This window comes from Chelon labrosus (genome assembly GCF_963514085.1).
Source record: "Chelon labrosus genome assembly, chromosome: 14".
NCBI lineage: Eukaryota > Metazoa > Chordata > Actinopteri > Mugiliformes > Mugilidae > Chelon > Chelon labrosus.
Window position 1 is genome coordinate 4,985,008 of NC_140347.1, and position 26,894 is coordinate 5,011,901.

Below are 26,894 nucleotides of genomic sequence, written 5' to 3' on the forward strand. Positions count from 1 at the left end.
CAGAGAACTACTCGGTGAGTGGTGAAACGTCTTGTCAAACAAACTCTACAAGTCCAGTTGCCTTTTTTGAAATGCTTTTTGGATACATTTCAGGCTCGCCTAAAAAAAGGATGAGCAACATTTAGAATGATGCAGCCCTAGCGCTAAGCCTCTATCAAGTCACAGTACAATATATGAACATTATCTTTTTCAAAGGCTGATTCTGATAATGTCTCCAAAATCTGAGACATTTTACTACCAAAACTTCAGGTAAGGTTTCCAAAATTCTCATTTTTGGCAACCTGTAACCTCTCTTTTAGACTGGCCCTGAATGAAGTGTTTACTTTATTATATTCTTGTAGGAAGAGGCGTGTTTTCCATGCACCCCATTGGACCAGGGGACTTTGTCTTGGAGTACAGGGGTAAACTCCTCACACAGGAAGAAAGCCTGTCACAAACGTTCTCAGAGATTGAAAGCACATTCCTCTTTAAATTTGAGTGGCAGAACCAATGCTTGTGGTAAACATGTAAAGATAGATGTATTGTATAGATTACAGAAATTCTAAGTTAACCCTGAAACAAACTTTTAATAGCTGATGGATGAACTAAAGCAAAATACTCTTGGAAAATTCTATAAAAATATCTCTTCCAATAAATCTCTTTAAAATTATAACACTTACACTTTTTCTTATACTTTTCAGCCTTGATGCATCTAAAGAAGATGGATCTTTTGGAAGATTAGTCAATGACAATCACAAAAATCCAAATTGTGTCATGAAAAAAATCATAGTTAACAACGAGCCACACTTGTGCCTTTTTGCCCTGAGGAAAATAGGATCTGAAATTGAGTACAGCTATGGTGATGCAAAATGGCCTTGGAGCAGGAAGCTTAGTTGGTTAGATTAAGCATGGATATTTTTTGACAAATTAAAGTGTGTAAAAATGTTCCATCTTGTACAGGCAAATTTTGCATTTCTCCAATATTCATGTTTCCACTATTACTCTGTATCTATGGAAATGCATGTGATCTTTGATCTGTGTGATGTGATTTAACATCAGTTCTTGTTTAATTGAGATCAAGGTGAAATACCCTCAGACTCCTGCAGCTGCGGTTGAGACAGAGACCAGTCTTGGACATCAGATGTTCCATGAGGAACCAAAACCAGATGAGACTAACACACAGGTAAAAGAACACCTTAGACACAGTCATCACAAATATCTGTGGTGACTTGTATGTGATGTTGTTCTACTACCGAGATGGCCCACCAATGTTCACATTGCTTTTCTGGATGCAGCTTATCAGTCAGATCATGTCATATTTATATGTTTCTGTAATCTCAGGAACAGTTTTTGCTTTGGCTAACTTTCCTAGTTAGCAGATACTGACATACATGAACTTTGCAAGTTAACAGATATTTGCTGTTTATTTATGTTTAGGTGTTTACTGTCCAAGGGATTTCTCTCGTTGATTATTCAGAGAGTGATGAAACTGATGAGGGTTGCATGGAGAACAATACTCCCGCTCCATACTATGATGTTCTAGGAAAGAACACAGAAAACATTCTGGTATGCCTCCAGTGCTTTGAATTCCATTAAAAAGTTTTTAGTCCAGTAATTGTATAAACCGTCCTTTTCCTGGTTTTAATAGATTGTGCATTTATGTATGAATGTATGCATCTTGACATACCTGTTGTTTTTGCAGATGGATAGTGGTCCAGATGTTTCTGATCATTTGTACGATTCAGATGAAACTGTAGTGAAAGAAACCTGTGATGAGGCTGCTCCAGACAACTATTCCAACGAGCAATCAGATAATGAACTTGTTCCATCACTGAGACGCACAAGAAGCATTCTGGTAAGCTCCTAAAAGTTATTTAAATAGTATGAGTACTTAATTGATGGGCCCCTTTCTCCCGAAAGCTATTTGTTTTTCTACTGTGTCAACAAAAATGGGCAATCATATCTCTATGTCTCCCTTTTTGCAGATGGATGGAGTACAAGTCTTTGCTGGCTGTCTCTACGATTCAAGTGATGACAGCACAGAGGGCACTTTCATTTCTAAGCCTGAAAGGGATTCACAGAGGCTGAGAAGAAGCTCTTGCCGTCCTGTTAGCCTTTTTTTTTTTAATTCTTGTGTGTGTTTTCATGACTGAACATGTGTGTTGTTCTTGATAGTGAGCCTGGTACTGACTGCTTTTTATTTCCCTATTTCATTTTGTAAATTAATACTAAGGGTGTTCCCTTTTATGCTTTATTGTATATATGACCTATTCAGATGGTTTTGAAGGTTTTTAGTAGAGATGGGCACGATTACGTGAGTACACGTATACCCGTTCATGACATTAATATTCAAGCAACACTTCACTGTTTGCGCTGGGACTGGGAACGTGAACATGGAGCAACAGCCAGCAGCAAGATCTGTCAGGGAGAGAGATGGATATCACTGCCTTAAAGGCGAACTACTGTTTTTTTACAACCTGGACCTTATTTCTGGCATAAAATACGATCGTTTACTCAGCCATATAACTTGTGTGTAATTTGCAGTCGTTCAGGAGATAATTAGATCAGCGTATATACATATAGTGGGAGTGACTGGGGCACCTTAACACAGCCTCTAAATAACACATTATCTGCCGTGAAACTCGTTCATTTCACCAATACTTTGTTATCGTACGCTAGTGCTATTCTCCGTTGAGTCCAGAGTTACCTGTTATCATCATGTAGGTTTGTAGATTGACCTGCAGATCCCGGATGATGTCTTCTGACCTGGAAGATGTCTCTTGTGTTTTGCCTGACAATCAGTGATGAGAGTCATCTACTAGAGATTTAATACCTCATGAAGGTTCTGGTTTAGTTTCAAACGACTGAGAGAGACTTTGATCCAACTGTGTTTTTATTGTGGAGGCTGTGGGTTGTAGGACTATTGAACGGACACATGTTCCTAATATTTTGACACTATAGTTAGTGGGCTAGACTAAATAACAGAAACACTTTGTCAATCAACACAGCTTTTCAGATCTGACAAATGAAGACCAGCAGAGTGATTGAAGGTTTACCAGAAAGATTTATGATTTCTCTTCCTCATCTTCTGAGTAGAGTTATGTTTGTATGTCTCTCTGGAGGACATGCTTAGTGTCCTCCTGACTGTGTTTAGGGAGAAACTGTTTTCATTGTCTTTAATCAAATTAAAAGCAGCTTTAAAGTTTGTTTATGGAGAATTTGGAGAATTACAATATTCACTACACTAGAGCTAGGTGAGACTGCATATTAAAGAGTCTTTCATTTCTTTTCTTGTTAGTACTTGTGCTATTTCCTCCATTCCTTCAAACTGACTAGAGATCTGTATCTGTGTCTGGGTGCATGCTTCTTCTTCCCTATCAGGTTCTACCTGTTTCTGACAGGTAAGGTTGCTCAGGACGTTTCCTGCACACACACTGTTCAGAACTAAAGAATCATTGTGACTCTCAAACCCAGGATTAAACCTGAAATGACTTTGGTCTAAACTCTACATCCACCTTTCTAGTGCAGGTAAGATTTAAACTTTTACTTGTTAGGACTCAGGACATCATCACTGATGTGAAGTTGTTTTAAATATTTTGCCAAATTATTTATTTGGAGTCTTTACTGAATTCTTCCTCACTCAGTGTTCAATATAAAAGTTATGTCTTTATCAATAATTCTAAGATGGTTTCTATCACATCTTAGTGAGAGTGTATGTCAAGGTTTTTATGAAGCTGTCAGAGCGTATCCAGGTCTGTAGGCCACAGGTAAAACAAGGTAAAACCAGTTGAAATAAAACCTGATGCTGCTGAATGTGTAAATAAATGAGGCCTTCATAAAAGTTGCACAATCTGGAATATTCATCTGATATTTTTTGTTTGTTCAGTTTATTGGCCCCTCTACAGAATACTTGACAGGTCTACTTTCATTTTCAGAGCAATGACGCAGTTTATTAGTTCTGCTCATATAATGTCGACATGGTGAACTAATAAATGATAAAAACTTAAATGAATACTGCTGTTCATTTTTTTTTCTCATGCATGTATAACAGATAGCTGTTACTAATCTTAGAAATGCTTTATAGTAATGTACAAAAGTGTTTCGGAATAATCTAGTCAGTGATAATTATTATTTATTTATTTTTGCAGAACCAACTTGTAAATACTTAATAATTTCATATCATATTTAGGCCTAATTCATTCCAGCAGTAAATACTCTCTGTGCATCCTCAAGTAGAGATCCATACTAGTTAGTAAGTACATCAGTTTAATATGTGACAGCCTGGCTCTTAAGATGAGACAAAAGAGGGAGACAACACGTAGTCTTAGAGTGTAGACCATAGTTTTAATGAAATTAACAAAGGTAAATGTTTTTAATGAGGTGTCAGTCAGTACGTCTGTCTGTTGCTGTGTTTGCATGAGGATCAATGTAGATAGATAGATAGATAGATAGATAGACAACTTTATTGATCCCTTTGGGAGGTTCCCGCAGGGAAATTGACAAATATGAGTGTATGAGTGAGACAAAGACATACTTCACAAACTAGTCTGCCGTTCGACAAGAGAGAGAGAGAAGTATGCGGATCTGTTCAGGTGTGGTACATCTGTAATAAGAGCTTAGCTCCGCCCTCAGATACCTGAAATCAGGAAAGAGAAACACAGAGGAAATAAAACATTGTGGAACCACAATATGTCCAGTGTGTTAGGGTTGTAATCACCTTTATGTCTTTAAAATGGTCAAGATGAGTCATTTATCCAGAGACCAACTGTACGTACAACATCAGCGCAGATGTGATCAATAATACCTCTGACTACAAACTGAATAACTTTTCTGTATCTGTTTCTCTGTTTAGTTTGATAATGTGAGACAGACTTCAGTTCTTCTTGAACATAAACCAGTAAGACCTCATTTTATTCTCATGAAATAACTTCATTAGGTCCAATGTGCTGCTTAGTCTGATTGGTACAAACCTCACTGATGTTTGGGTTGAGATCCTCTACAATCAGGTGATGAGTTTGGCATCCATCCATTAGTATGGAATGATGTGTTGTGTTTGTGTTAAGGTGTCAGCTCTGTTATGGATCAGTGTGAGGACAGAGAGGAGGGACTCTCTGCCTCTAAACCAGATCCATGTGAGGGATATGACGACCAAACCAAAGCTCACAGGTGAGATCTGGATCCTAATCCACAACTGTTCTTCATGTCAGAGTTCAGAGTCACTCTAGTCTCATCAGGAAAAGTCAAACATCTGGATGTGTTGTGTTGAAGGTCAGAGACACAGGAGAGGACAGACTGTCCTACACCCAGCTGTGTGTCCATGAAGAGTAACAGGTCCATGGGAGAGCATATTTACTTTAAAAGACGAAAATCATCTGAAACAAAGTAAGTGGACCCTTTTTATAATTGAGTTATTATCAGTATTACTTCATACATGATGAAATTTAAATGTTTTTGTTTTTCTATCAACGTCACCAAACTAAGGCTGATGGCTTCAATCTGTTTCTCCACAAGTCTGATTCATAAGTCCTGTTGTCAGTAAACGTAATACACAAGATAAATTATTATGATCAAACTATATCCTTAAAATAATCCCCAAACTAAAGGAGCAATAACTAGGTTACACTAGTCAACCTGTACCACTGGTGTGGAAGCAAAGCAAACAGTAAACCTGCTAAGTACCATCATTTCTCATACTTGACTGGAAATGAAAAGCTCCTAAATTCCATCAATAAAAGTTCATGATATGATCTAAATATTTATATTTTCTCTCCAGAGTTCAGGAAAGATTAGAGGCTCCCTGTGTGATTAGGGATTCTAACTGTTCATGGATGTTGTTCATGTCAGTGTTTAAACTCACGTGACTCCAGTTTCATCATTAACAGTCAAAGCTCTGTATGTGATGTGTTAAAGGCCAGAGAATCCTACACCTAGCTGTGTGTCCTTCAAGAGTGACAGGCCCATGATTGAACCAATTTACTTTAAAGGAGAGAACACTTCTGAAACAAAACAAGTAGATAAGGCTTCTTATATTTGAGTTATTATCAGTACTGGTCTCATACACATTCCTGACAGAGCATATATTGGTGTCGTTTTTATCAACATTCTTCATAACATACACATTTGCTGTAGGTGTAGTTCAGTAATTGTGTTAACCTTTTTATATTCTCCTCAGAGTTCAGCAGAGTTCAGAGGATCCCAGGGTTCAGTCTACCCAGGAGCAACAAACAGACCTGGACTCTATATTTACGGTGTGTATAAAACCCAGCTTTTAAATAACAAGCCTCTAGTGAAATACTAACTTACTGGTTTATGGAGGAATACAGATTGAGTCTTATACTATTTGACAGACATCAATCAGTGTCATGTGGAACACAACATACACATAGAGACTTGTAGGAGATTTTACACCTTTTAAATGTCTCGTTAGGGCACCACCTCCTGTTATCGTAGGAAGAACACGGTTTAAATTAATTTATCAGTCTCAGTTAAATCACTGTACCAGTCTTTCTCTGCCATAAAACAACACCACAAACAACTTCTTAAGTGTGAACAAATATTTATTTAATGAAGTGTCAACTATGAATAAATAAGGGACTAATAGAATATAGGAGTGTAATCAAATAAAACGAATACGATAAGGTATGAAATAATTAATTTCTTGAGAGATGGAGATAGTTTATAGCCTAAACTAAAGGGAACGGATTTGATATCTAATCTAATCAGTCTTCTCTAAAAGATGTTAGCAGGGAGTTTCAAAGTAGTGACACCAACTCTTTGTCTTAAGCGGTAGGAACAATTCAGCTTACTTTTCCGTAGTGTCTTCTCGGCATGGTGATGCCGCAGTGTCGGTGTGATGAGGTGGTGACGAAACGGCACAGCTGATGCAGGTCTCTCTTGGACCGGTAGATAGGACTTGTTGCTTGCTCTGCAACTCCAACACCCAGCTTTGCTTGAGAGTGTTGTAGGTGTTCAGTCAAAGGCAGTAGATGACACTTTGCAATGTCTTTGTGTTTGAAGAAGGAAGCCAGTCACGTCTTCTCGGTGTCGTTGCTACGGCAACAGCTTCTTGGGTTCTTGATCCGTCGAAGAGATTGGGTCTTTCTCTGATATCCCAGCTGACTACGCTGGCTAACGTATAAACGATGATGATTAGTACTTTGGTTCGTAGAGTATAAAAACGAATGAAACTAGAAAAATATTTAAGTCACTATAAAAATTGTACGTCGGGCAAAACGTCCGACGAGAAACAAACAGAGCTTGAATTGGCTTCGGGACAATACTAAAATAAAAGTAAAACGGAAACGGAAAATGGAAAGAAGTAAACTTAAAAGTGCGGAGAAAGAGTAAAGTGTGGAGAAGAGGGAGTGTCTCTCTGGTTTTATGTGTTAATTATTCGGGTTTCCGTGGCTTCGCGTGGAAAGAGAAGAGAACGCCTACTTCTTTGTCTTGAGATGTCTTATTGCCTGATCTTCTTAACGTACTTTATATTATTAAATTTAACCATTCCATCACTCATCATGGCTCGTTCGCGATGTTCTTGCCCAACACTCAACATTACAAGATGATGTATCAGAATGACCACATCAAAATAACTCAAAAGCATCAGTAATAAATAAACCCAGGTTCTTCTTTACAGTGACATTTTGCTAATAATGAAAGGTTGGGGTTTCTAAAATAACAATTCCAATAGTTATGATTTAAACCTATAGCTACTGTAGGAGCCATTTGGCCTCTTAACTGTTAAGTTTAATATGCCCACTAGGCGGCAGAGTGATGTAATTAAGGGTCATGCCAATATAGGTAGGAACTGCTGTTCAGGTAGCAGGTGTTGCCTGACGGAGGGGAGCACACACAGTTTTTGACCGCTTACGCTTACGCTTGTGGTTACGGTTACACTGCTTTGTTGCACTTTCGCTGTGTATACTGTGGATTTATTCAACTGAATGCATGACACTGGATTATTGGAGTATCCTGGTGAGCGGCAATAAAGACACTGACTTAAGACGTTAAGTCTGTTTATTTCCATAGACATGTACCCAGTGGCTAAAGTTATAAGCGCGTCAAACAAGTGCTCGTCTAGCAACCCCTCAGGGGCTTCAAGTATTAGGCTTAGCCTCTACATTTGAGTCAAAAACTGTCGCTTCAAGCTACCGACGCCGAAGGAGTTTAATCACACACGAAGTGGAAGGAAGCCGTTCGCGTTCGGATGGGAGCTACAGAAACGGCTTGCTGCTTATGCTAGGCTGAGGATGGCAGGTCTACGTCTAAACGCTTGGGAATTTGCTTCACGCTTGCTTGGATCAAACAACAGTCATCAGCACAGCAGAAGACAACGCTGATAGTCGCCGAAAGTCTACATATTCTTCGGATGGCGCCCAACGCGAGGTAGGCCTAAATGTAGCGCTACTTAAGAATGAATGGCCATTCAGTTTGTGTGCACATATCAGGGGGCAAAATCCAATGCATTGGTGACATCCGGGGCGGGTAACTAACGTCGTTATCCTGTTGCGAACTCTGCTACGGTGCTACTTTGTTGTGAACTTCATTGCGAACTCTGGTACATTGCTAATTTGTTGCGAACATTCGAACTGAACAATGGAGTCGCACGACAACTTGGAAAGGCTTACAGAGCCGTCCGCTGAGTTGAACAGTGTTGAACATGGCGTTGATACGCAAAAGGACAAAGGAAAGCGTGTTGTTAAATTAACTGCTAAAGCATTTGCTGAAAAACTCGAACGTTTGCAAAACGAGAGGAAAACTAAGTTAAATAAGGCAGGTAAATTAAGAGATGTGTTGCAAGGTCTCATGAAGAAAAAAGATAAATCACAGGTGGAATGTGTTTTTAACGACTTTGTTAAATTATGTGATGAAACAAAAGGTGTTCATGCGTCTGTAATGAGTATGTTACCTGATACTGAACAAGAGAAACATGATGTGTGGTTCAAAGCCAAAATGATTGCCAATAATGATCTTACTTTTAAGGTGCAATTATGGGTTTCTAGCACTGATCAAAATGTCATTTCTGATTGTGCTGTTAGCAATGCTGATGATATTAACCCAGAGGACAGTATTTCAAATGTAGCCAGTAAACGCTCAGGGAAGAGTGTGGCTAGTAGCAAATCAAGCACTTCTTCCACAAGAATTAAAGCAGAGGTTGAGAAGGCCGCACTGCTTGCCCGTATCGCAGCTTTAAAGAGTAAGCATGCATTGGAAGAACAAGAGCAGCAGATAAGGAGAAAAAGGGAGCACCAAGAGCTGGAAACAATGCTCGCTGAATCTGATGCTAAACCTGCAGTGTTACAGACCTTTGACAGCCAAAGCTGTGCTAAAACATCTAATGCAATGAATTCTTACTTGGAGAAAAGGACTCAAAAATCAGCACCTACATACACATTGGATCCAATGGCAGAAGAGTTTAACTACGCGCCTCAGAGAAAACCACAGCAAACACAGGAATGGTCAGTACCAGCCAACCAACCAATATCAACTGCTATGCAACATCCACAGACTAACGAATGGCCCATACCTAGACCAAAGGACCAGACTGGTTCCATCAGAGGGAGCTATCAACATGCCCTGAAAACAGAGCAGCAATCCCTTCAAGTCAATGCTCTCGCAATGGATCAAAGGCAAACAGGAGATCTTTTGTCGGTGTTGCATAAACAAAATGAAATAACATCATCTCTCGTTCAACAACAGCGATTGCTGTCATTGCCAGCAAGAGACATTCCTTTGTACGATGGAGACCCTCTTCAGTATATCTCCTTCATGAGAGCATTTGAACAAGGAGTAGAGGAAAAGGCTAGCAAAACTGATTGCCTGTATTATCTGGAACAGTTCACTAGGGGGCAGCCAAGGGAACTTGTTCGTAGTTGCCTACATATGACTCCTGAATTGGGCTACAATAAAGCAAAGCAGCTGTTGCAGAAACACTTCGGCAGTAAATATAAGATTGCCGTGGCATACATTGAAAAGGCATTGTCCTGGCCTCAAATAAAGAGTGAAGATGTTAATGCCTTACAAGCCTACTCCCTCTTCTTGAGAGGTTGCTGTAATGTCATGGAGGAGCTTCAATACATGCAAGAGTTGGACATGCCAAGTAATATAAGGACAATTGTCTCTAAATTGCCATTCAAACTTAGAGAGCGATGGAGGACTGTTGCACATGACATACTGGAAGCATCAGAAAACAGAGCCCTGTTTAAAGACCTTGTCAAAGTAATCGAAAGACATGTTCAGATTTTATCTGATCCGTTGTATGGAAACATTAATGACTCGCCATCTGGAATGAATGGACCAAGGGTTGTCACAAGGCCAAGATCACATCCACACCAAAGAGTCAAAGGAAAGAGTTTTGCTACAACTGTTGAACCTGTGGAGTCTGAAAGTGCCAGAGGATCAAGGGCTGTTACAGCTAGCCGTAGCTCTAATGCTTCAGTCTGTATGCTGTGCTCAACGTCACCTATTAGAGCACTGTCAACAATTCAAATGCAAGAAACACAGAGACAAGATGAACTTTATAAAGGAAAAGGAGCTTTGCTTCGGCTGCCTGAATGCTGGGCACAGGAGTCGGAACTGTGAGAAGCGTTTAATCTGCAAAACATGCAGTAAAAGGCATCCTACTGTGCTGCATATTGACAAGAATGACACACCTGGCATATTCACAGAGCGTGTTAAGGCTACAGCAAGCACCTCCACAGAACTTGACAAGGAGTCTGGTGCAAATCCATCTGCGTCATCGGAGACTTGTGGACATACAGGGGCCGGAACGGATCGTTGTCTGTTGTCCATCCTGCCAGTCGAAATCAAGTCTGCTAAAGGCAACCAAGTAATACAGACATATGCATTCCTAGATCCTGGCAGTTCAGCCACCTTTTGCTCGGAACAGCTTATGCAAAGGCTTTGTCTTACTGGCAAGCGAACCCAGTTCCTCTTGCACACCATGGGGCAAGAAAGAGTGGTGCCAGCGTATTCAATTTTCGGTTTGGAAGTGTCTGGTATCAATGGTGATGTTTTCTATGAACTTCCACAAACCCTCACACAGAAGAAGATGCCCGTAAGTGCTGACAACATTGCAGCTGCTGACGACTTGGCAAAATGGCCATACTTGGCAAAGCTGGATATTCCCAGAATAGAGGCTAACGTTGACCTGTTGATTGGAAGCAATGCACCCAAGTTGTTGGAACCTTGGGAGGTCATCAATAGCAGTGGGAATGGCCCCTACGCTATAAGAACAGCGCTAGGATGGGTCATTAATGGCCCTTTGCATGGAGATGACTTCAATCTGAACGCAGAGTGCATGTCAGTCCTGATCAACAGGATTTCTGTATGTAAGCTGGAGGAAATGCTGCACAACCAGTATAATCATGATTTCAACGAACAAGCTACTGAAGAGAGAGGGTTATCAAGAGAAGACAGGAAGTTCATGGAGATTATGGAAAGGTCCGCAATTCTCAAAAACAACCATTACCAACTAAATCTGCCTTTTAAGAAGGATGTGTGCTTGCCTAATAATTTTGCTGTGGCAAAACAAAGGGTAATGACACTTAAAAGGAAGTTTCTAAAGAATGAACACTTCTTTAAAGAGTACAGTGCCAAAATCAAGGAGATGGTGAGCAATGGCTACGCAGAGGAAGTGCCTCCTCAGCAGCGGAGTGGTGACAGTGGCAAGGTGTGGTATATCCCCCACCATGGGGTACATCATCCCAAGAAGAAAACTCTGCGTGTGGTGTTCGACTGTGCTGCAGTGTTCAAGGGAACATCGCTAAATCAGCAACTCTTGCAGGGTCCTAACCTCAACAGTACGTTGCTTGGAGTCCTTCTGAGGTTTAGGCAGGAACCTGTGGCAGTTATGGGCGATGTACAAGCAATGTACCATCAAGTCAGGGTCCCAGAAGCAGACAGAGACTTCCTGTGGTTCCTGTGGTGGCCTGAGGGTGATCTCACCAAGGAGTTGTCAGAGTTCCGCATGGCTGTCCATTTGTTTGGTGCCGTGTCATCTCCGAGCTGTGCCATCTTTGCTCTGAGGAAAACGGCTGACGACAACCAGGCTGACTTTTCGGCAGAGGTTATCCAAACTGTGAAGGAGAACTTTTATGTCGACGACTGCCTGAAGAGTTTGGCATCTGAAGAGGAAGCTGTGTCAATGGTCAAACATCTGACCACGCTGTGTCAGAGAGGAGGATTTACTTTGACCAAATGGATCAGCAATAGTCGCTCCGTGTTGCAAGCTCTGCCAGAAGAGCATAGAGCTAAAGATTTGAAGGAACTTGATATGGACAGAGACGAGCTTCCTGTTGAGAGAGCCCTTGGCTTGCAGTGGTGTGTGGAGGAGGACACTTTCACATTCAGGTTGGAGGTGTGTCAAAGGTCCTACACCAGACGTGGAATGCTGTCTATGTCTAGTTCAGTGTATGATCCCTTGGGCTTTCTTGCACCAGTACTGCTGCCTGCCAAGATCATGCTACAGGAGCTGTGCAGAAGAAACTTTGGATGGGATGAAACTGTACCACAAGAGCTGCTGCATCATTGGACAAGATGGCTAGAGGAGTTGGATAAGCTGCCTGAGTTCAAGATCAACAGATGCATCAAGCCTAAAGATTTTGGAAACATCATACAAGCACAGCTTCACCACTTTTCAGATGCTAGTGAGTCAGGATATGGGGCAGTCTCTTACCTCAGGATGCAAAACAGCAAGAGTGCCATGCATGTTGCATTCCTGATGGGTAAAGCTAGAGTAACACCTTTGAAGACTGTCACCATTCCTCGCCTGGAGCTGACTGCTGCGGTTCTTGCTGTTCGTGTGGACCTGATGCTGAGGGCAGAGCTTCAGATTCCATTACAAGAATCAGTCTTTTGGACAGATAGCACGTCAGTGCTCAAGTACATAAAGAACGAGGACAAACGTTTTCATACCTTTGTGGCAAACAGGGTCACAACCATAAGAGAGGCAACAACAACTTCACAGTGGCGTTACATCAACTCAAAGGAAAACCCAGCGGATGATGCATCCAGAGGTCTGAGGGTTCGGGACTTCGTTGAACGCAACAGGTGGATACAGGGTCCAAGTTTCCTGCTCAAGCCAGAAGAGGATTGGCCAGCTGACAGGGTGGACACTGCGATCAAGGCAGATGACCTGGAGCTCAAGAAAGAGGCCGTGGTGAACGCAGTCAATGTGAAGGACTCCTCTGATGGTACCAGTCGCCTTATTGCATACTTTTCAGATTGGAGGAGACTGAAGGTAGCAGTAGGCTGGTTCCTGAGGTTGAAGAGGATACTTCTGAGCAGGATTTGCAGGAGGAGGGAGTCTGAGAGTTTTAATGTTAGTATGCAGAATGCTACAGCACCCCAAGAACAAGCTTTGACCGTTGATGATTTGTGTGAGGCTGAACTTGCCATAATTCGGTACTGTCAGCAACAAAGATTTGGCGAGGAGATTGCTACCTTGTCTGCAGGAAAGAACGCAGTGAGTCGGCAGAGCATGCTGTACAAGCTGGATCCATGCTTGGATGGCAGGCTCCTAAGAGTTGGAGGGCGACTAGCCAGGGGTTCTTTGCCAGAAGAAGCCAAACATCCGCTGATTCTGTCCAAGGATCAACATGTAGCTACTCTTCTTTTGCGAGAGATCCACCAGCAGCTTGGTCATGGTGGCCGGAATCATATACTGTCCACTCTGAGAAGGAAGTATTGGGTCACAGGTGCCAGTTCAGCAGTGAGGAAGGTCATATCTGAATGCTGTTTCTGTAGAAGACATAATAGTCGGATGATGATGCAGAAGATGGCAGATTTGCCAAAGGAGAGGATTCTTCCTGACCATCCACCATTCACCAACGTAGGGGTCGACTACTTCGGACCGATAGAGGTGAAGAAGGGACGAGGCACAGTCAAGCGCTTTGGCGTGATCTTCACCTGTCTATCCAGTCGAGCAGTTCATTTAGAAGTAGCCAGCTCATTGGACACAGATGCATGCATTAACTCACTACGCCGTTTCATTTGCAGAAGAGGTCAAGTTGTTCAAATTCTGTCTGACAATGGCACTAATTTCATAGGAGCAGAAAGAGAGCTCAGAGAGGCGCTCTCATCCCTGAATCAGGCACGGATTGAAGGGATGTTGCAACAAAGGGGAATCAAGTGGAGCTTCAATCCTCCAGCAGGGTCTCACTTTGGCGGTGTCTGGGAGCGCGTAATCCGCATGGTGAGGAGGATTCTTAGGTCAGTTCTTCAGCAGCAAAGACTGGATGATGATGGACTCCATACAGTTATGTGTGAAGCTGAAGCCATTTTAAATGACCGCCCCATCACCAAATTGTCTGATGATCCGAACGACCTTGAACCCTTGACTCCTAATCATATCCTGCTGATGAAGGGAAGACCTTCATTACCACCAGGGCTGTTTGAACAGCATGACGTGTACGTCAGAAGGAGGTGGAGGCAAGTTCAGTACCTGTCCAATCTCTTTTGGAAAAGGTGGATTCGGGAATACCTGCCACTACTTCAAGAAAGGCAAAAATGGAATGAACGGAGAAACAACCTCAAGCCAGGAGATATTGTGATCATTATGGATCCCACTGCACCACGTGGCTCATGGCCACTTGCAAAAGTCTTGGAGGCATTCCATGACAAGAAAGGACTTGTGCGCTCAGTGCGACTCCAGACAAAGAGTAACGTCATTGAAAGGCCGGTGACCAAACTGTGCTTACTACATGAGCCAGGTTAACAAGGTCTTCACTTAAATGTCCACCCTGGGTTAACGTGTACAAAACAGGGTGTATTGCCTATGTGTGTGTGTTATGTTTTGTTTCCTATTCTTATGGCTCCTGTGTTATGGTAATTGTTATGTCTGTATGCCATTACAATTAGGGGCCGGGGTGTAGGAGCCATTTGGCCTCTTAACTGTTAAGTTTAATATGCCCACTAGGCGGCAGAGTGATGTAATTAAGGGTCATGCCAATATAGGTAGGAACTGCTGTTCAGGTAGCAGGTGTTGCCTGACGGAGGGGAGCACACACAGTTTTTGACCGCTTACGCTTACGCTTGTGGTTACGGTTACACTGCTTTGTTGCACTTTCGCTGTGTATACTGTGGATTTATTCAACTGAATGCATGACACTGGATTATTGGAGTATCCTGGTGAGCGGCAATAAAGACACTGACTTAAGACGTTAAGTCTGTTTATTTCCATAGACATGTACCCAGTGGCTAAAGTTATAAGCGCGTCAAACAAGTGCTCGTCTAGCAACCCCTCAGGGGCTTCAAGTATTAGGCTTAGCCTCTACAGCTACTATTAGTATAAGAACATACCTAAGTTTCAACATGCTTCAATTTCAACAATGATTAAAAGAAAGAAAACGTTTTTAAAGATTTAAAGAAAATGTTTTTAAAAGCCACTTGATGGCAATGTTGATCCATCCTTACTGTGACAAATTATGAATTTAGGCTGGCTTCATCGTACAAGGATCAACTTAGGCTCCTTTTAGAGTGGAGAATGCAGATCAGCGCCTGGCTCTGGGGAAAGAAAGTTATTTACGACCTGCTTATCTGTGTTTCACTCCCTGGTCACTCTTGGAGTGGGGAGCATGAAAGTGTGTGTGCCTGAAAAAAGAAGAATTAATGAATCACAAACTTAAAACATAATTGAACTTAACATTAAGGTTTCTAGACTTTGTCCATAGGAAGTATGAGAGTCAATTCTCATTCTTTGTAGTTCCTGATATCGTGTTGATGTTCTTTCGATTCAGAACTATTTAGATCATAAAACCAGAGTAGGAAATTCCACAGAAGTGTAAATCTGTCTTTTTGGCTCAGATGACATCCTCAGCATCACGGAGATCCGATAGCATGGGTCTGTCCAGTGTCTGGACATGGCACCTTTATGGCTAAGGTGTAAAAGGTTGATCTGTTAGAAGAGTTCTTCTGCAAAACAACTTCGTAAATTTAAATTCCAGAGAGGGGGAGAATAGAGAGGACCCCCTACAGGCTGATGTAGTCTAGGTGTAGTAGATGAAATGTGCTGATGTGAGGAGCAAATATTAACAAGAGTCTGTTCCAAGAGGCCACTGTTGTGTGTTGTCCTGAACAATTAATGCTTTCTGTTATTTTAAGCATTTACCAAAACATGTCAACATTATAGTTTTAGAATGAATACAGACTTAAAGTTCAAGCTCAGCTTCAATTCAAGGGGTTGAAGAAAAATATCATCTAAAACAGGGGTTCCCACACTTCATCTGGATGAACCGTATGGCACAATACTTTACTCTGTTAACTGCCACTGCACTGATTTCTTTCTTGATCCAGCACTCCCACTCATTTTTATATCGACTCTGTAGTTAGTTGGAGATATGAATTTGAACGCTAACTACTTCAAACGCTAGAGTTTTGCAGCAGCTCATGTATTTGACCGTTGTTATGCCCCGTCTAGGGGTGTCTAGGACACAACATGAGTAAAGGCCCCCATCTCCCCCAAGTCCCAAGTAGCCACCAAAACACTATCGATTGCAATATAAAGAAAGTAAAAAATAACAAACAAAACAACCCTGCTTAGAAATAAACCAGATGACCTCAACAAAGCAAACAAAAGACAAAACACTTACCTCCCTATCTAAATAAACAGGAGAAAATAAGGTAACAAAACTGGCAGTCCACCCCTACTACTCAAAGTAAACGAACAAACAAAACTCATGAAGAACAAAGAATCAAAAACTGAGGCCGGTTGGGAGATGAGGAGGATGAGGAGAATCCTGCTGCCTGCGCAGACGTGCCATCTTGGCCGCTTTTATACGAGGGAGCTCCGTGCTGCAGCCAATCAGGAGCCAGGACCGGGACCTTCCCACCAATCACCTCAGAGACCTCGCACACACCTACTCAACGTAAAGGGAAAACAAAACAACAACCATAACAATTACGACAACAGGCGTAACACCGTGAATGCATGGGGAGATCTTAGACTGGCTGGCCCTGAATCCTTCATTGTATTGTACGTCAATCAAATGTCAAATGTCATAGAGAGGATAGATGATAGACTACATTAAAACATTTTTCAGAATGACATGCAATCTACCAGCACTACTTCACTGGGGACCCCTGATCTAATACATATGTGTACCTAAAACAAAGTGTAATTTGGGCCATTGTCTATATGCCTTTGTCTTTTGTTTGATTATCATTAAACTACAGTGACTCAATAACACTGATACCATGTACCATATGCTTATGCCATCCTACTGCCTTCAGTGTTTTACAGATGATGTTCAGCTCATGGTCCATTCCAAGCCTTCTCCATACTTTTATCTTCCTGTCATTCTAGTACATGATGATTTCAGTTTCACCAAACGATGCTATTCTAGAAGTGCTCTGGCTTGATTTAGATGTCCTATGATAATGTCTAATCTGGATTTTCCATTACTGGGGCTCAGGGCTTGACGCTTAGCATTGCCCCAAGTAGCACGTGTGCTACTAAGTTGAAAAATCTAGTAGCACACAAATAATCTTAGGGGCACGATGAAAAGTTACCAAATAATGTATTTTTCTTTAATAAAGTGATATGAGGTCAACAAGGAGGCATTTATAAGCAAAACAATTAAATTCATAGCTTTTTAAGTTTTAGTTATATTCTCTAAAGAGTGCAGAGAGAATAATACTGTAACAACTCATGTATTGTCAGTTATTTATAGGTGCAAATGTGCACAGTGCAACTGAGACAGTATCAAAACAGCAAGTAAAATTCTCCAAAAAGTGCAGAGAATAATACTGTAACAAGTACTGACAACAGACTTATGCTTATTTGGCCTGTGTTATAACATAGAACATTCATACAGCAGGCAGGGTTCACAATGCCTATGCGATTTACTGTGTTTCACTAAATTATCTCGTTTGAAGTTTGCGTTGCCTGTGACATAAACGGACTTACCAGCTGCTTGCTTCTGCGCTTTGCAGTACTTACAATACATTAATTCGTTTTCGTAAAGGAGCCACGGGAATGTTTTCTGCCAGTCAGCATTAAACGTGTACTTTCACATTAATTGTCATATTAATTGTTGCTACAGTGTTAAAAGCCCTATCCATCTTTGCTTTTATTTTTATCAAGAAAAATTGGTGCACTGCACCTTTAGAAAAATAACGCTGTCTCTTTAAGAAAGACGGTAGTCTTGATTGTTGATTGTTGTTGAAGTTGTGCGTGGCTGTGGATTTATGCCGCTGAACTGAGGGTATGTTGCAAATATAAAGTAAAAATAAATAAAGATGAACGTTTGTCTTGCTGTTTGTTTTGAAGTTGCAACAGATGAATGTTTTAGACTAAAATTTCAATGGCACGCGATCTACCCGCACTACCTTCGAGATCTACCGGTCGATCGCGATTGACGTAATAAGCACCCCTGCCATAGATACTCCCTCTGCCTTTAACCGCCTTCTGCAAAACTACGTGTAAATCACGTATTTTTTATTTATTTTTAGTTTTTCAGCTGAGGCTGCATTCGAGTCAGCAACAAATTGTAAAACATTTATTGAATGGTAAAATTCGGTAGTCACACACGTGCTACTAATTGTATTTCACAATTCGTACTGAACTATTTTTTACTAGCATTTGAGACGAGGTGCTCGCACTGTCGAACCCTGCTGGGGCTTATGAAGTTTTTGCACTTTGTTGTGAACCTTCTGTTCATTTGGTCATATAAAGCCTTCTTTCTATGGTAGACTTAGATAATGATATGCCTACCTCTGGAGAAGGTTCATCTGGAGGTTTTTCATCTCCTGCGATTATACTCCACTGTTGTGCTTTTTCTACATCCGTCTTTTCTATTGCAGAGCTCACCAGTATGTTCTTTTTGCTTAGAATACGCCAAACTGTGGATTCAGACACTTCTACTGTTTTTGCCATCTCTCTAATAGATTAGTTTAGTTTTTGCAACCAAGTTAAAATAGTTAAAATTGTGTCAGTCTTCAAATATATGGATTGCATTTTCATAGAAAATTATGTTTGCATATTGTTCCAGGTTCTCAAAGAGAACATTGTCAGCTTTGTGACGGATGAGTTGGAGAATTTCCAGCATCTTTTGAGTCAAGATCCGGACACATTAAAGAGCCAGAGGAAAGCTGAGGAGGAGGATGGTGAAGAGAAAGAGAAGAAGAGGATCATCAGAGAAGCTTTTCTGAGCATCACCCTGCACTACATGAGGAAAATAAAGAAAGAGGAGCTGGCTGACTGTCTGATGAGTAGTAAGTATTCTTTAATATTTTCATTTTAGTCTCCTTATAACTATTCTGTACTCATATGTATCAGATCTGAACAAAACAGAGGGATACGCTGCAGCAGTCACACTTAAAGTCACACTGTTTAAGATTTGCAATAACATTTACAGTTTATTTAATCCTTCATTAATAACAAATGTCATTTGTTCTTTCAGGAACTTCTTCTGGACTGTGTCAACGTAAACTCAAATCAGATCTAAAGGAGAAGTTTCAGTGTGTGTTTGAGGGGATTGCCAAAGCAGGAAACTCATCCTTTCTGAATCAGATCTACACTGAACTTTACATCACAGAGGGAGAGTCAACAGAGGTCAATGATGAACATGAGGTCAGACAGATTGAAGCAGCTTCCAGGAAGATAGATGAACTGGAAAATAGAATCAAATGTGAAAACATCTTTAAACCATTAGCTCACAGAGATAAACCAATCAGAACAATGATGACAAAGGGAGTGGCTGGCATTGGAAAAACAGTCTTAACACAGAAGTTCACTCTGGACTGGGCTGAAGACAAAGCCAACCAGGACATCCACTTCACTTTTCCATTCACTTTCAGAGAGTTGAATGTGTTGAAAGAGAGAAAGTTCAGCTTGGTGGAACTTGTTCATCACTTCTTCACTGAAACCAAAGAAGCAGGAATCTGCAGGTTTGAAGAGTTCCAGGTTGTGTTCATCTTTGACGGTCTGGACGAGTGTCGACTTCCTCTGGACTTCCACAACACTGAGATCCTGACTGATGTTACAGAGTCCACCTCAGTGGATGTGCTGCTGACAAACCTCATCAGGGGGAAACTGCTTCCCTCTGCTCGCCTCTGGATAACCACACGACCTGCAGCAGCCAATCAGATCCCTCCTGAGTGTGTTGACATGGTGACAGAGGTCAGAGGGTTCACTGACCCCCAGAAGGAGGAGTACTTCAGGAAGAGATTCAGAGATGAGGAGCAGGCCAGCAGGATCATCTCCCACATCAAGACATCACGAAGCCTCCACATCATGTGTCACATCCCAGTCTTCTGCTGGATCACTGCTACAGTTCTGGAGGATGTGTTGGAAACCAGAGAGGAAGGAGAGCTGCCCAAGACCCTGACTGAGATGTACATCCACTTCCTGATGGTTCAGACCAAAGTGAAGAAGGTCAAGTATGATGGAGGATCTGAGACAGATCCACTCTGGAGTCCAGAGAGCAGGAAGATGATTGAGTCTCTGGGAAAACTGGCTTTTGATCAGCTGCAGAAAGGAAACCTGATCTTCTATGAATCAGACCTGACAGAGTGTGGCATCGATATCAGAGCAGCCTCAGTGGACTCAGGAGTGTTCACACAGATCTTTAAAGAGGAGAGAGGACTGTACCAGAACAAGGTGTTCTGCTTCGTCCATCTGAGTGTTCAGGAGTTTCTGGCTGCTCTCTATGTTCATTTGACATTCATTAATCATGGTGACAATCTGCTGGGAGGACCTAACTGGTATAGTGTATTTGAAGATGAACATAACCTAAAGCATCTCCACCAGTGTGCTGTGGATGATGCCTTACAGAGTCAAAATGGACACCTGGATCTGTTCCTGCGCTTCCTCCTGGGTCTTTCAGTCCAGACCAGTCAGAATCTTCTACACGGCCTGGTGACAGAGAGAGGAAACAGACAAACAACCAACAGAAAAACTGTAAATTACATCAAGAAGAAAGTCAATGAGCATCTCCCTCCAGAGAGAAGCCTTAATCTGTTCCACTGTCTGAATGAACTGAAGGATCATTCTCTAACAGAGGAGATCCAACAGTACCTGAGTTCAGGAAGACTCTCAGAGAAGAATCTCTCTCCTGCTCAGTGGTCAGCTCTGGTCTTTACGTTACTGTCATCAGAAGAAGATCTGGATGTGTTTGACTTGAAGAACTTTTCTGCTTCAGAAGATGCTCTGCTCAGGATGCTGCCAGTCATCAAAGCCTCCAGAAGAGCTCTGTAAGTGAAAAAGTCTGCAACATACAGTATATTAGTACCATACATGATGTTTACCTTTATACAGACAGCACTTTGAATCACACAATTACAAAGTGCTTTAACAATACAACCTGCTTTAACCTAACAACATGTTATCAAGAGATAAAGATTATCATGTACGGGCTTGATATAAAGTATTAAAATGTGTTTGTGGAACATATTTTGTCACATTCATCACATTCATACTCAGATTATCAACTAGCAGTAAAAAAAATTATAACACTGAATTAGAATAATTACATCAGTCGATCACAGTACATCTGCGATGGACTGTGATCCGTCCAGGGTGTACCGCACTTTTCGCCCGATGACAGCTGGGATAGGCTCCAGCAGACCCCATGACCCTTCACAGGAACAAGCGGTTACAGAATATGAAGTACAGTACATCACATAATACTCAAACTTAAACATTGCGAAGAGATATTAAGGAATCTACTGTAAACGTATTTTACAGACATTAAACTGAAAAGATGCAAATTACCTAAAAGCAGTTCTGCCAAGGTTACTACACATACACTTAGGGTAAAATCATCAAAACTGAATTTTTTAACCACTCCACGGATTTTATGTTAACAAACTATAGTTTTAGCAAGTCTGATAGGACACCTACTTTATGCATGGCAAGTAATTATTCCAGCAACTGTTTACAGAGAGTTTAGTTCAGTTGTGATTCAATATATCACAATTCTAGTTGGTCGGAAGTTTGCATGCACTGAGCTGCTGTGTCTTTAAATAACTTGAAAAAGTCTAGAAAATAATGTCATGGCTTCTGTTAGATTAAGAGAGAGAATTGGAGATGTATCTGTGGACCTGTACATACATCAGTCATAACATTATGCCCACCTTCCTAATACACTCCTGATCCAAATTTTAAGACCAGCTGAAAAATTGCAAGTTGCACTGTTGGATCTTAAGAAGGTTCTAAGTAGTGCTTCAAAATGCAAAAAGAAGAAATGGGAGTGAGACAAGAAAAAAGCAATTTATTGCAAACAACCATTAAACTGAAATAGGCTGTTCATCAGCTGATCAAAAGTTTAAGACCACATCTCTAAAAAAAACCCAAAACTCCCTAAAACAGAAATAAAATTTTCAAAAAAGGACTCAGTAATGAGTAGCTGCACCATTCGTGTTAATCACCTCAAAAATTCGTTTCAGCATGCTTGATGCTAGTGTTTCCAGGAGGCTAGTGGGAATGTTGCTCCAAGTGGTGAAGATGGCTTCACGGAAGGTATCCACTGTCTGGAATTGGTGTCCATTTTTGTAAACTTCCCTTGCCATCCAACCCCAAATGTTCTCAATTGGATTTAGATCAGGGGAACATGCAGGATGGTTCAAAAGAGTGAGGTTATTTCTCTGGAAGAAGTCCTTTGTCAGGCGGGCATTGTGAACTGCAGCGTTGTCCTGTTGAAAATCCCAGTCATTACCACACAGACGATGCCCTTCAGTCATGAGGGATGCCCCCTGCAACATCTCCACATAGCCAGCTGCCGTTTGACACCTCTGCACAACCTGAAGCTCCATTGTTCCACTGAAGGAAAAAGCCCCCCAGATCATGACGGTGCCCCCTCCACTGTGCCGTGTAGAAAACATCTCAGGTGGGATCTCCTTGTCATGCCAGTAACGTTGGAAGCCATCAGGACTGTCAAGGTTAAATTGTTTCTCATCAGAGAATAAAACTTTCTTCCACCTTTCAATGTCCCATGTTTGGTGCTCTCGTGCAAACTCCAAATGGGCAATTTTGTGCCGTTGAAGGAGACGAGGTCTTTGAAGACATTTTTTGTTCTTAAAACCCTTCTCTCGCAGATGCCGTCTAATGGTTATGGGACTGCAGTTGGCACCAATGACAAGCTTAATTTGGGCCGAGGATCGTCCCGTGTCTTGACGGACAGCCAATTGGATCCTCCGGCTCAGGGCCGGTGAAATTTTTTTGGGTCTACCACTTGACCTTTTTTTCCCCATAACCCTTAGGATCTTTTAAGAAGTTTAAAATGACTGTCTTACTGCGTCCAACCTCAGCAGCAATGGCACGCTGCGAGAGGCCTTGCTGATGCAGCTGAACAATCCGACCGCGTTCAAAAAGAGAAAGCTTTTTTGCCTTTGCCATCAGGAGGTCATGACAGTGTGGGTACCTGACAGAAAATGACACTGAATCCACATTTTTGCAAAGATTTGGGCTTTTAAAGGCTGTGGTCTTAAACTTTTGATCAGCTGATGAACAGCCTATTTCAGTTTAATGGTTGTTTGCAATAAATTGCTTACTCAATTTTTTTTCTTGTCTCACTCCCATTTCTTCTTTTTGCATTTTGAAACACTACTTAGAACCTTCTTGAGATCCAACAGTGCAAAATGTAAATACTTGCAATTTTTCAACTGGTCTTAAAATTTTGATCAGGAGTGTATTGTGTAGGTCTCCCTTGTTGTGATTCATCAGAGAATAGACATGGGCCTTCTGAGGGTGTCCTGTGGTGTCTGGCTACAGGATGTTGTTAGTGGGGGGCCTTTGAGAGGAGGGGCCTCTGTGGATTATCCCACAGATACTTGATCAGTTTGGGATCTAGTGAATTTGGAGGCCAGGTCAACACCTTGTGCTGTTCTTCATGTTTTCTTTAGTTGTTCCTAAAGTGTTTTTGTGGCTGCATCCTGCTGGGGATGTCTGCTGCCATCAAGGAGTGTCATGGGGTATGGGGTGGGGGTGCCTGGTCTGGTCTGGTCTAGGTGGGTGCTACATGTATAAGTAACATCCACATGAATGAATCAGTCAGTGGTTTTAATGTTGTGGATGATTGGTGTATATTAAGGCATATCCTTAAACTCAGTACCGGCAAAACTATGGTCAAACACACTATCCATGGAGTGATTAAAAAAAAAAAAACTGTTTTTAAGACTATGTAGATGTGTGACCTTGACTGTACTCATCTAAGTAATTATGCGTCATGCATTGTAGTTACAGTATTAAAATGAGACACGAGGTTGACGTTGCAGCAGGAACTAACTATGACTTTATCTGATTTCTTTTGTTTAGAACAATGTGTAAAAAATGTTATCAGTGATGAAATGAGTGTTATAAACATGGACCAGCTACTGACGGACAACCTCATTATGTCCTCTTACTTTCTTCTTTTCAGGTTGAGTGATTGTAACCTGTCAGAGAGAAGCTGTAAAGCTCTGGCCTCAGTTCTCAGCTCCCAGTTCTCTTGTCTGAGAGAGTTGGACCTGAGTGGTAACGACCTGAAGGATTCAGGAGTGAAGCTTCTTTCTGATGGACTGGAGAGTCCACACTGTCTACTGGAAACTCTCAGGTCAGGAGTCAGTAGTTTATGATGTTTGAATGCTGATTTAAACATGCTTTGTTTAGTGTTTAAAGCTATTCACATGTATATGCTATGACTTAATGTTAATGTCTGTGTAGTTTGTCAGGTTGTCAGGTCACAGAGGAGGGCTGTTCTTCTCTGGTCTTGGCTCTGACCTCTAACCCCTCCCATCTGAGAGAACTGGACCTGAGCTACAATCATCTAGGAGACTCAGGAGTGAAGCTGCTGTCTGATCTAAAAGAGAATCCAGACTGGAGACTGGACACACTCAAGTATGAACACACAACATTTCTTCATTTTCAACTGTGATAGAATTCATATTGGATGGCAACTACTTTAGGAAATGTTCATAGATATACTTCTTTCAGAATTAGATGACGTTACAACATAACAAGATAAGCCTACTTCTTTTCAGGGTGGACCATGGTGGAGAGCAGAGAATGAAACCTGGTCCGAGAAAGTGTAAGTGTGTGTTTGATTCACCAGAATAATTCAATTAATCATAGTGACACTTTTCATTTAATAAACCTAGGACACTAGCACTGATCTGTTCCATTAATAAATATATGTGTCTTCTCAATCAGATGCTTGTGAACTCACACTGGATCCAGACACAGCAAACAGATACCTTCTGCTGTCTGACAACAACACAAAGGCAAAGCTACTAAGACAGAAGCAGACACGTCGTCTCACTGCAGAGACATTTGACGTCTGTCAGGTTCTGTGTACAGATGAAGTTACTGATCGCTGTTGCTGGGAGGTAGAGTGGGAAGGAGATGTCCTGATAGCAGTGACTTATAAAACAACCAGAGGGAGAGATAACACTGAAGACAGTTGGTTTGGGAGGAACAGTCAGTCCTGGAGCCTGCAGTGCTCTGAGAGTGGTTACTCTGTCTGGCACAATAATATAGAAACAGAGCTTCGGTTCTCGTTCTACTTTTTATCTCACAGAGTAGCAGTGTATGTGAACTACTCTGCTGGAACCATCTCCTTCTATGAAGTCATTCATAACAATCAGTTTCCTCTCTACACCTTCCACTCCACATTCACCGAACCTATCTACCCTGGCTTTGGGTTCAGAATCGACTCCTCTGTGTCTGTTAGTGTAGACAAATAAGAAACACACTGCTGAGTGAACACAGAGGGAGCAGTTTGAGTGTTTAAGAGCTCATTCAACTTTGTACCGGCCCTTACAGTGTCGTGTAGTTATTACATATGGATAGTCTAATACAGCGCATGACTATGGCTAATTGTACATTCTCTCGTGCAGTAGGAGATGGTATGTACACATCTAAGTCGGACCTATATTTTGAGGGACCGCACATGACCAATCAAAGTCGCCGTTCGCAGTTCGCCGTTCGCGCTCGCGCTCGAGTGCAACACTCTGAGCCCTGACTGTATATACGCCTGGCTCTGACCGCACTGACTTCTTTCTTTCAAGCGCGAAGGTTGGCTAACAAGACAAAATATCTCTCTACTTAAAAAAAAAATAAAAATAAATGAGTTCAGTAGTTGTCCATGTGAAGAGGATTTGTCAGGGAGTTGGCAACCCTTTGTGCATATGTTGTTCTGCATTTACAAAATAGAATACATTGACTCCTTCAGTATGTTGTTGTCAGTTCTTTATTTGTTACCGTGATTACTTTTTTTCTCTGCCCCCTTAGTTTGCCTCAGTTTCATGAGCTGGCCCCAATTCCCAGTTAATTAAATAGCCCTGAAATATAATATATACACTGTTGAAATCAAATAGTTTTCACCTCTTCTGATGAAATGATTGTGACAATGTGATTTGTATGAATAGGTTTAAAAAGAGAAATGTTTCTCAAAACTAAATCATTCCAACTTGACGTTTTGTGAATGAGTTTTCAACATTTGATTTGTAATTTAGTCAATTAGAATTTGTGTGCATCAATAATTTAATCTTATATATTTCTATAATAGACAGCTGGGATAGGCTCCAGCAGACCCCCGCCACCCTTTACAGGAATAAGCGGGTACAGAAGATGAATGAATGAATATTTCAGTGTGTATATATAATAACATGTTCTATATGTACATGTATTTACTGTCTCTCCTATATCATTTTAATGTTAACCGTGTGTTCTGTATACTGTATCACACTGGGAGAATTCAATTAAATTATAAAGGTGGAGACTTCAAGTACGTCTTTGTCTGCTCTGCATATTATATTGTTTTATTTGAAAGAACCAGGACTGGGCTGGAGGTCCCAAATAACAGCCATAAAACTTCCAGTATTCTGTATAATGTCCACTATATCAACATCAAAAGGCATCAACAGGATCATCAACATATTGTCTTGTTTATGGAGATAGTGCTGTTCATATATGTCTTTCTTATTCTGATCATAGGATG

General features: G+C 41.4%; 1 protein-coding gene across 1 annotated transcript; it reads left to right on the forward strand.

Moving 5' to 3' along the window:
* The first annotated feature begins 5,150 nt into the window (after positions 1-5,150).
* On the forward strand, positions 5,151-26,894 carry LOC311499399 (NACHT, LRR and PYD domains-containing protein 3-like). The gene is made up of 8 exons (XM_084560349.1): positions 5,151-5,361; positions 6,152-6,227; positions 18,969-19,191; positions 19,380-21,171; positions 24,258-24,509; positions 24,620-24,793; positions 24,937-24,983; positions 25,106-26,894. Exons 1-8 carry the CDS (start codon positions 5,297-5,299, stop codon positions 25,636-25,638), a joined length of 3,162 nt encoding a protein of 1,053 aa, XP_084416475.1. The 5' UTR covers positions 5,151-5,296; the 3' UTR covers positions 25,639-26,894.

Excerpts from the sequence above, each read along its gene's own strand:
- LOC311499399 (XM_084560349.1), top strand. The coding sequence starts at position 5,297 with ATGAAGAGTAACAGGTCCATGGGAGAGCATATTTACTTTAAAAGACGA. Across the intron at positions 6,228-18,968 it reads ACCTGGACTCTATATTTACG|GTTCTCAAAGAGAACATTGT; the intron begins GTGTGTATAAAA and ends ATATTGTTCCAG. Across the intron at positions 24,510-24,619 it reads TGTCTACTGGAAACTCTCAG|TTTGTCAGGTTGTCAGGTCA; the intron begins GTCAGGAGTCAG and ends ATGTCTGTGTAG.